At 40.4% G+C, this 11297-nt stretch overlaps 1 protein-coding gene across 1 annotated transcript in view; it reads right to left on the bottom strand.

The window, feature by feature from the left end:
* Window positions 1–4290: 4290 nt before the first annotated feature.
* rragd (ras-related GTP binding D) overlaps window positions 4291–11297 on the bottom strand; it is a 97962-nt gene continuing 90955 nt past the window's right edge. Inside the window, exons 6-7 of the mRNA XM_034135132.1 lie at window positions 8952–9100; window positions 4291–5256 (exon numbers count right to left, since the gene is read on the bottom strand). Coding sequence (XP_033991023.1) covers window positions 5105–5256; window positions 8952–9100 — 301 coding nt within the window. The 3' untranslated portion in view covers window positions 4291–5104. The remainder of the gene's footprint in view (window positions 5257–8951; window positions 9101–11297) is intronic.

The following is an 11297-nucleotide window of genomic DNA, read 5'->3' as shown; positions in this document are numbered from 1 at the left end:
AATGGACGATCGTCCTTATTATTATTATTATGCCGTTTAAACCAATTATTTAAATGTGTTTGTTAAACTTGGCATCATGTAAGTTGCGCTGACAGGTCCACACACTGCTTCCCCGCAGCGAGGCTCCTCACCCCCCCCCCCCCCGTTGATAATTCACAATCGTCGGCACGCTGATAACAATTTTTTTTTGTAATGGCACTTCATATCAAAAAGGTTGCCGACCCCTGTTCTATATGGTTCTATTCTATTCTTTTGTATTGTATTTTATATATTCTGCTCTATTCTATTCCATTCTTTTAAACCAAGTCGTATTTATCTTTTAATGACTTAGAAAGGGTTATTAACGCTTTTGTAACCTCGAGACTGGACTATTGTAACGCTCTGTATGTGGGTATGGACCAGGCCTCAATTAAACGCCTACAGCTAGTCCAAAACGCTGCTGCACGTTTGCTGACTGGCCACAAAAAGCGTGACCACATCACCCCTATTCTGGCCTCACTACACTGGCTTCCAGTTCGGTTCAGAATTGATTTTAAAATCCTTTTATTTGTTTTTAAAGCACTAAATGGGCTGGCTCCGGCCTATATAGCTGAACTGCTCCAGCGCTACACCCCAGCCAGAGCTTTAAGGTCTGCTGACCAGCTGCTGCTGGTAGTGCCCAAGACCAGGCTAAAAACCCGAGGGCACCGAGCCTTCGCAGCAGCTGGCCCTAGGCTCTGGAACACTCTGCCCCTCCATGTGAGGTCGGCCCAGACCCTAGGGGTTTTTAAATCAAAACTAAAAACACACTTCTTCTCTCTGGCTTTCTAGTTAGAGCGGAGCACGACTCCTGACTTTTCTGTGTGTTTTATTTTTATTTTGTTTTTAAGATATATCTGTTGTAATTTATTGTCGTTTATTGTGATTGTAGTAATGTGTTTTTATTACATGTACAGCACTTTGGCTCGACCAAAAATCGCTTTTAAATGTGCTATATAAATAAAACCTGATTTGATTTGATTTGATTTTATATTCTAATTTATTCCTCCTCTTTTTCCTTCTACTGTTTGCTCTCCATAGGCAACTTTAGGCAATCTTACATTATAATCTCAACCAGGTCTGGTGCATTTAACTCAACCAGGTTTTAGTAATCACATTTTATCTCCTAAGTATTTCATGCCTATTTGCCTTCACTTCACAAGCTTTAGCACTTTAGCGTTGGAATGTTCTGGATTTGCTAATATTAATAAATATTTCATCAGCAAATAATCATTTTGCCAGGGGTTCAAGGGCAAGGATAAAAATACAAGGTGATGCCAGACAACCTTGGCATATATACCATTAAAGATGGAATGTAAGAGATATTCCATTTGTTTTTAATTTTGCTAATTAAAATGTTAATGTTTCAGTTAATTCATCGTTATTATTCTGAGATAGTTGTAGACAGAGAAGAAGAGAAAAGAGCATTTAAAATATCCAGCCATCAGTTTTTGAGACTCCCAGTCATGGGTTTAAGTGTTGGTCAATGGGTGCATTGATTGTGACAGGTCGTTATATGTGTGTGTGTGTGTGTGTGTGTGTGTGTGTGTGTGTGTGTGTGTGTGTGTGTGTGTGTGTGTGTGTGTGTGTGTGTGTGTGTGTGTGTGTGTGTGTGTGTGTGTGTGTGTGTGTGTGTGTGTGTGTGTGTGTGTGTGTGTGTGTGTGTGTGTGTGTGGGGCTCAGGATGAGGGTAGGCTGGAAATCCTAGATGGGAGCACTCAGGCAGCACAGGGCGGATTATAGCTGTGAACATCAAATTGTCTTACGTAACACATTGTAGTGCAGACCTCAGCCACCAGCAGCTGTTACGCAATGCACTGACCTGGGGAGGGGGAGACATGTCTGCACATGTGCACACACATACAAACATAAATACAGACACGCACACCAGGCATCCACAAATACATATATTTTAAAAATGTTGCTGCTATTAAGAACATATAACGCTGCAGCTGAACTGGCTGACAATATTACTTTATATACGATACATACGTATTTGTCAAGCAATGTAACAATTGAAACATTTTTACTAAAGTAATGTATGGTCGTTGAATAAATTCAGTGTGTTTTATCTGCTGAAATGTAAACGGCTGACGGTCCACCATCCAATTTACACAAGTGTGATACGAAACCTGAAACCTCCAGTGATAATACACTGAGAATTTACTTTTTAACTTCATGGTTAATTTAGAGACATCATGGTTTAGTAGATGAACTTTTATAAATATAAAATATTTCTAAATTCTGGACTTGTCAAAGAGAGATGTAATTTTCTAATCATAAATCTAAACACCAGAAGCAAAATGCTAACGTTATGCTATAAAGAACTGCAGCCGAGTACAGCAGGGTCGCACGACTTCAACGTCACGCCAACTTAAGATCGATATTCAAAAATACCGATTCAAAATCTTACAAGTTGAAGCGTTTGTTTTAACAGTTTGCAAGAGTGCAGGTACTTGCTTTCAAGCAGAACAGGGGCAAACAAACTTAGCGGGAGTGTTTACGTGTTCGGCGTAATGACGTACAACGTCCTCGACAACTTCTGTAGTCCTATTCAGCCACTTGTTAACAACCATCGTAAACTCTTCAAAAATCACCAGTGGGGTCACTGCTGATGTATTTAATGTCGTAGAACAAAACGTGATCCGTCTCTTAAATTTGTGTCAAACACAAACCTTATTTCGAGCTATTTTCTAAAATTCCATGGAGAAATCCCATTGGCTCTGAGACGAGGGAACCGGAAGTGGTCAAATGCTAACTCACTTCCGGGTTTTAGGACTCATCACTGCACCACTCTATTGGACTCCTTTCTTTACTTCTGTAACATTGTGACATCCCTATGTAACACTGCTATGCTAAGGGTCAGGACATCTCTAAGCTGTTGGCCAATCACAACAGAGCCGGCCAGTTAACCAATCAGAGCAGACTGGGCTCTGGTTTCAGACCAAGCCCCCAGAAAGTATGCCAGACGTTACTACCAATTCTGTGTCAGTCTGTGACATTAATGGGCCCAAAACACTTTTTCCCATTGACTTAAATTGGGAAAGAGACGACTGTAATTCAGCAGATACATTTGCACTAAGTCAACTACCAAATGGTACATTCCAACAGCGCTCCTAGTTTATGAATGTACCAGTTGCTTGGATTGACATTGAAAAATGGTGGTTAACCGTAATCAGACAGTGGCGTCCTGCTTTGAAATACAACATCTTGTTAATTTATCCATGTGGCACAGCTCCCTCAGCGAGTTGGACCCAGGTGCCCCTCAACAAAAACACACCTGTTTGCAATCCTGGCTCCATGGAGGCACAAGCTCTCCATTGATATGAGGACAGCAGAAAGTCTACACATCTTCCGTTGCAGACTGAAAACCACCTGTTTCCAATACAGCTTGGCCAAAAATAAAATAAAAAACCTTCTTACGTCTGTATGTACCACTCAAGTGATTGGCCTGTTTGAAGCCATTGTAGCAATACTTTCAATGGTTTGGCTTATCCAAAGGATTCTGGCTTTATTCGGTTTGTATTTTGCGATTGGATGCAATGTAATGTCAGGGAATGGGATATATAAGAAGTCTATACAAACGGTATGTAAATACAAGTCCCAACAATGAAAGCTACTATGAAAAGTGGAAATCACAAAAGGAAATACATTGAGAGGCTATAATAGCCATGAAGAGTATATAATGGGGTTTAATATACATATCATGAGGATTATTACATTAAGCTTAAAGAACAGTTTGCATTTAGCAGTTATACATGCTCTTATATCTGACAGCAGCAGTTTAGTTTTACTCCGATGTTACGTGATTTGTTCTGGCCTTATAATAAATACATATGAATGTGACACTAAGTGAAATGCATTCCACCGACAGCTTTACATTATGTGATTCCTCTGGGAATATGAAAATGTTATCAGATCCAACAACTCATAAAAAAAACCTTGATGTTGGGCTCATTATGGGATGTATAAGTTGCATAATTAATTGGAATTGTTGTTTTGTTTCTGAATACTTTGCTTTGGTTGTGTTTGTGGGGGAAACTTCTGAAGCAATTGGAGTCAGGACTCAGAGAGACACGAGGAGAGCTGGAGCTTTGATGGCAAACACTGACAGTTTATTTGGAGCTTCGGCCAGGAGAATTCACAAGACATGTCACAGGCCACGGTTTGACCACACGGTTGAGATGCCACAATCAATTCTGAAGAACTCTTCTGTAGTTCGAGGTTTTAACTAGTTCAGAGTGTAATCATCAACATTCTTTATCAGCGAGACTAAACAAATATGGACCCTGAATCTAACTAGAGCTGTCGTCCATAGAAAAGAATGTGCGCCAGGGAACCTACGTTCCTAAAAAGAAGGGCTTCTAGATGTCCCTGAACAATAAACTATCTCATGTCTCATAAGCTGGCAACAACAATGCGCCCAAGCTGCCTCTCCTTAAGAGAGATAGCAGCAATACCCAAGGCCGTAGACCTGTGCCATAGGAAAAGAGACAGTGAAAGGAGAAAATGATGAACTGTGTCAAAGGTTGAATACCTAAGCAAATTATTCCCTAACAGTGTTGGCTTAGAAACTGAGGGTCAATGTTCCTTTTCTACTCTACTTGTACTTAAAAAGCTCAAGAAACAGGCACAGCATCATGTTAAAATATATTTAATCACAAACTTCAATAGATACATAAAGCCGTTATTTAATAAAAGCGGGATCTCAAACGAGTGGTGCCACAAACGCTTAAAAAATAACTTGCTGTTTATGAGTTTACTTATTAACGGTATAAGGATTGATGGGACGCACATTGCTGCCGCCTGCTACAGAGAGATAAAGTCACTGAATCTGCATGTACTTCTTGTTGAGTCTACTCAAAAGATAGAAAGTGGAGAAAAATGAAAGATTGTCCTCTGTGCTGTAGACAAACTGCTTCTGAGGACAGAGACGATGGAGGTGGATTTGATGTGGATTGAGTTTCCCAGCAAGATAAAAAAAAAAACATGATCAAGCAGATCCAGGAGCCTCAGAGGATCACCTGGACCAGGACGGAGTCTCCAGGATGTGTCAGGGTTCATTTGGCTGTCTGATGTGATGTCATCAGTGGGGGTTGCTCAGCACTCCATTGGTCATAGAGAGTTTGCTCCACCTCCTCTGACTGAGGAGTTTACGGTTTTGTTGAACCTGAACTCGAACATCAAACACCTCCTGGATGGCCTTCTTGAAGCAGTGGAAGTTGTAGTCAATCAGTCCTGTGAGGGACGAGAAGACAATTACAGGGTAAGACTGAATGATCTTTGTAAAACATGTTTTAATTATTGTAACACTTTATTATATCCTACTGTCCCTCTAGGGTAGCGGTTCCCAACCTTTTTCAACTCAGGGCCCACTTAAGAATCACATTTCTTTTCACAGCATGCATTCAACCATAAACAATACGGAGGCTATATAAAGTTCTGATTGGTCAATTCAGAACATGTGACACGTTGTAAATCCTGTAGAACAGACCGCTGTCAAGGACTGTAATGACCGTTGCTAAGGAGGATCAAGAAACAGAAAGGAAAAGAGGTTAAAATAGAAAAAAATCTTAATAATGAAAATGTTTCCACACAAATCATAATGTTTTGCAAATTATTTGGCGGCAAATATTGAATTTACATTTACACCCTTTAATATGTTATTTGGGCTTTTAGATGAAGACCGCACACAGTTAATAAATACAACTATTCTTCTGGCTAAAATACATATTTTTAAAAGTCAATCAAGGAGTAATCCTAATATGTGACCTGCTCCATCGAAATCAGTCGCATTGACCCGAAGACACATTTTGAGTTGTATACACTGTTGGAAAGAGGAGATTCCTAGCTTTCTAATGATATCAGGATTGTTTTTGTACTCCAAATATTAAGCGAAATATGTCACATTATATAATGACTGTTACAGAGTCATCATTTTGAGAAAAAGGCCTTCAAAGTTTCCTCTTCTCTGGAATCCATCGATCTGATTGATTATTAGCAAATGATCAAAATACTACGGAGGGAAAATATTTTCGTTTGGATTACTGGTCTGGGGGAAGCTCGCGAGTGTGTGTGTGTATACGTGTGTGTGTGTGTGTGTATTTTTGCGTTTGTGTGTATTGTGTTTGTTTCCCGGAGAAAACACTCACGAGAAACACCGGCTGTTGTTATGCCTGCTGTGACGTCAAGTTACTCCGTTCTCTGCTTGTAAATATGCCGTTACAAGCTTCAAAGTTGTATTTATCATCTGAATTTGCCGAAAGAAGTTTAATATTCTGAAAGCCAAGACTTTGTTTAATTGAAATCAGATGAAAACAAACTGTAACGGACCCTGCCGTGTTATCTATGATTACTATGCGCCTTACATTCATAATTTCAGCCGGAGGGAGGGGGGGGCGGCGCTACGGAAGAGCAGATAGCGAGTGAGAGGTGCCTGTCATCTTCCCTTTACAAGCTTCAAACATGTATTTATCGTGTGATTTTGGAAATAAAAGTTTCATATTCTGAAAGCCAAGACTTTGTTTATTTAAAATCAAACAAAACACCCGAACCCCGAAAAACTAGTTTTTTACGCAAATCCACGTTTATTTTGAGCCGTTGCGACTTCCGACTGATTTTGATAGAGCGGGTCACATTTAAGGTGTTTGAGGAGTAGATTAAAAATACAATTTATTTTGGAAAAGATTATTGCCATAAAAGATCAAAGGGTGACTGAACACGCCATGAATTGGGAAATAATTAGCTCTAACGAAGAGTGGGATTAAAGGAACAATAAATATGCTTGCCATGTTTTTCTTTTTTGGTATTTGGTTGTCAACCTATTTTAGTTTGTGAAATGTTGAAGTGGTCCTACTGACTGTATCTTCATTTCTTCAGTTTTTGTTTTGTTGTTGTCTGAGATGGGAAGAGCTTTGTATTTTTCTTGTAGCCTTTTAATAAAGGTGTTTTCTGTGAAATCTGCATTTGGGTCCTGCCTGCTTCGCTCAACCCTGACAGAACAAACCGAGACGTATGGTGTCAGGTAGGGAATTGGGAGGCAGGGGGCTAGCATGCCTGGGGCTAGCAGGCCGGGAATCACATGTCGAGAGGAAGTCCAGAATCCAGTCAGGTAAGAACTTAACTAAACATGGCTCCTCTGTTGCCACCTGGTGAGCCTCTGCCAAAGCAGCCTCTTTCTGCTGAACACTGGACGCTCCCCTCGACCTTCCATAGCAGCAAGCCAAAGAAAAGGTAAAATTAAGTAACTCCACCTCAAATGGATCATCTGCTGGGTCCATTTCTGTTAGATCCTTCTGTCAGGGTTGAGCGAAGCAGGCAGGACCCAAATGCAGATTTCACAGAAAACACCTTTATTAAAAGGCTACAAGAAAAATACAAAGCTCTTCCCAGTGAACACAGTCAACGACAAACAAGGAACTAACCAAGACAGACAGAAAAACCAGAACTTAAATACACACAGGACTAATCAAAGAAACAAGAGACAGGTGAGGAGGGAGGAGAAAACACAGGGACACCAGGTGAACACAATCAGGAAAACAGGTAGGAGGGAACAGGTAGGAGGGAACACACAGGGTGTTTCTCAATCGAGAGTACGCTTGCTTGGTAGCACATGTCTGCCGAGCATCTTGCTTCAGAAGCGAGTCAAGAATACTTCCTGGCATTTGGAAAACAAAGAGTGGAACACGCTAGCAAGTGTGCAGGTGTGCGTCATATGAGAGGCCCCACCTTACATCTTCCGCCACAGATTTGGGGAAATTGATCCGTGCGCAAAGCATTGTGGGGATTTTAAGACCGCGGAGTCTACTCATGTGCAGACTCGATATTTCTCCAAACGGAGTACGCCGGGCTCGGTAGATTTCCAAGTATGCTGGAGATTGGAACAGTACTTCGGCGGCACTCAATGACGTAGTATGCTTGAAATAGTGGCTCTGCAGCAGCTTTACTCGCGATTGAGAAACACCCACAGACAGGAAACCAAAGACAGATCTAGACAAGACAAAACACAACACAGACAGATCGTGACAGGAGATCCTAAATCCACCTACACGTTACCATTGAGAAGTGAGAGTGATGCGCACGCAGCTCGCCCAATGTTACGCTCTGAAAACTGAAAACTGAAAACTAGGCTTATTGATCATAAATATGATGATGGATTATCAGTAATCATTTCAAAGTGACACAGAGACATTGGATTAACCTTCAGCAGCGTTTTATGCGTTTTAATGCCATTGAACACAACTTTTGATCAGACAACAGCAAAGGTAAGACCTATTTGCCGATTTGGCCCCGTAAAGCTAAGTTGTGTGTTGTCTGGTTTTGCATTCGCTGCCGCGAGTTTTGATTGCTCAGTGATGATACTTATACCATTGGAATCTCAGCTTTCAGAGGATATCTTGTGCAGATCCGATGAAGTATAAAAGATCCCTAACGTGAGTTATGTGCTAAGTGCGTTAGCATTCTTTCTCTTAGTGCTAATTCAGAGGCTCGGCGTTAGACTTGTGTTTTATTTCGGTAAAAATTGTTAATATTGTCTGATAGCTGAGTTTCTTCCCGTTAAGTGGGTATGACACATTCATAGTTTGTTAAATGTTAAGAAGCCCTCAGACGCTGTTTCTTGCAGATGTTGCGTTTTTGCCCCCGCCCGCAGGTCCGTGGGGCATAACAGGTTAAGAAGCCCTGAGACACAGCCCCATAGCCCCCGCCGGCGGCACAGGTTAACTGTGGGGTTTCTTTGAAAGTTTTTTATTGTCCGATGTGAGGGTCCAGGGACAGAGGGTGTCAGGTTCATATTCTGTACAAACTGTAAAGTCCACTGAGACAAATGTAAAAGTTGTGAAATTGGGCAATATGAATACACTTTGATTGATTGATTAAAACACACTGACAGTTCCTATAATGCATTTAAATGTACTGATTGTAAACGGACTGACCTTTCCTCTCAAAGCTTTCCTTGCGAAGGAAGCAGACCATGGCGAGGAACTTGGTGACCTCCTTCAGGTACATGACTGTAGTGTTGTTCAGGTGGATGATGGCCATAGACTCCTTGTCATAGGGTAAACCAGCTTCACTGTCGGTGAGACTGAAGGACAGGAGACACAAAAACACACTTCACACTTCATGTACTTAGGGCAACACAGCTAATTTCACAAAGAATGAATATTGGCTGCTGATAGCACCATACATTTTGCTCAATTTGCTCCCACCGTCTGCCCTGCCTCCAGGTCCAAATTACAAAACAAGTTGTGCTAATGATGCACTGCCAGCACAGCCATTAGGTTTGGTAGCTGAGTGCAATTTGCTCTTTTTTGCGAGTGAAACTTTCAATGAGACAAACAAATAAATGTTTCCTTTGTGCCAAGAAAACAGTAGGCAGAGAGGATAATAAAAATGAAATATTCCGAGCAAGCTGCAGATCTGGACCGACGAGGTGTAAAGCTATCCCTCAAAACTTCTGGCAAGGAATTTAAATGAGACAGGCTGACAGCCTATTTGGAATTTAACATCGTAAACCTTCACTATAAATGCGCTTAGATGACCCGCCAACCCTCTGAAGATGCTAATAATATAACTGTGTCTCTGTTTGGCTGTTAGGACAGATCTGTGTGAATTGGACGGTTTTAACAATGAGGCTCATTTGCATAGAAAGGGGCCAATATTGCACCAAACGTCTGCATATTACCTCATTTAAATAGATTCAAATAGCGCAGGAGCATCAAAACTCTATTTGCTCGGCAGCGCAGTCAGAGGTTCCTTTTACCCATGGAGGTGATTGGAGAATCACACTTTTTTGTCTTATTTATGCAGCTTGAGCAGAACCATCCTTTTGTGGATTTGCTGCTCAGTGTGACATTACAGCAGGGAAGCACACAGACCTCTGATTTTACTTATGAATTTAAGGATGTAAAGAGCAAAGTGGAAAGGGAAGAGACAGAGAGTGAAATTGAATCAGTGGTATAAGCAGATAGGAGACTGAGAATAAAAACAACATGCAGAGGAGAACACAGAGAGAAACAATGAACATGCTGTTTTTTCTTGCTTTTCTCTTCTAATTTATTCTGTTTTCTCAAAGAAGGCCAACAAACAATAGAACAAACATTTTTTTGTCTTATTTCTGAATATAAATGATGTCTTCCTGGTTTATATTTTGTGACCTTCTCTTTTTGAGCCACATGGGACTCTTCATTTTACAATATACATATGCAGGCCCACTGTATAGCATCCACTCAAACCCTAAAAAGCCAAACAAATGACAAAATAAATCATATTGTAAAAAGTCCCCTATTTCCCATAAAACAACTCCACAAGTGTTCAAAAGTATGACTGCTTGATACCAGGTTGTCGCTTTTACTTGTCAGAGCACATTTGCCAAAAGAGTATCCCTTTTTCAGTCTGAGTCACATAGGCTGCTAGTATGTTTTTCAAGGGTCATTTTCTAATGAATGGCAGCATTTACATGTCTAGTATTTGAGACAGTATGCTAAATGGTCGTTAGCCATCCCAGCTAGCGGGGAACGTTCTCACAACTTTGGCTAATGTTACCTACAGGTTCTAATAAGGTTTTAAAGAAACGTTTTAATCTGATGTTCAAAGAACCTTTTAAGGATGTTTATTTAAAAAAATAATGTTCCTATAAGGTTTAAGGTTAACTAAGACATAACGTTTTAACTGCAACATTCAGAGGATGTTTTGAGGATGTTATTAAGGCCTGAGATGACAGAAAGTGTTTTATAAAATGTTCCTTTAACCTGTTAAGCACCTAGCCTGTTTTTCATGTTTCAGGCTCGAAAATGACATGCCCAAAACAAATGACTACAACTTAACTTCTAAAAGGGTTATATGAATAATTTCTTTTATCAAAGCAAGGTTACATCTGTGAGTTGGATGTAGAAGTGTCAGAATCAATATAAATGTTTTTTATTTTAAAGAAAATTCAGATTTTACATAGTAAAAAACTGTAAATTATAGTGTCCGTCCAAAAATTATTTTTTACAGATAGTGAAAACTACCCTTGGATGATGGGTTAGTAGACTAATAGCTTTAGGAATCCAAAGTACAACATATAATAAGTACCCTGTATCAAGATTGATGCAAAACAAGTGACATTTGACCTTTTTAGAGAGGTTTAGCCAAAACCACCCCACCTCTGAGGTGATTTGGGTGAAAATGTTTTTTTTTTCTATATCTCTGGCCCCCCTTGCTCGATTTTGATGGTTGACACACCTTTCTGACCGTTAGAGCCAATAGAATCGAAGGTGGAGGCTCGCTATCCACCACAC

This window comes from Trematomus bernacchii, unplaced genomic scaffold (genome assembly GCF_902827165.1).
Source record: "Trematomus bernacchii unplaced genomic scaffold, fTreBer1.1, whole genome shotgun sequence".
NCBI lineage: Eukaryota > Metazoa > Chordata > Actinopteri > Perciformes > Nototheniidae > Trematomus > Trematomus bernacchii.
Note: the sequence above shows the minus strand (reverse complement) of the source record. Positions and strands in the feature narration are given on the sequence as shown.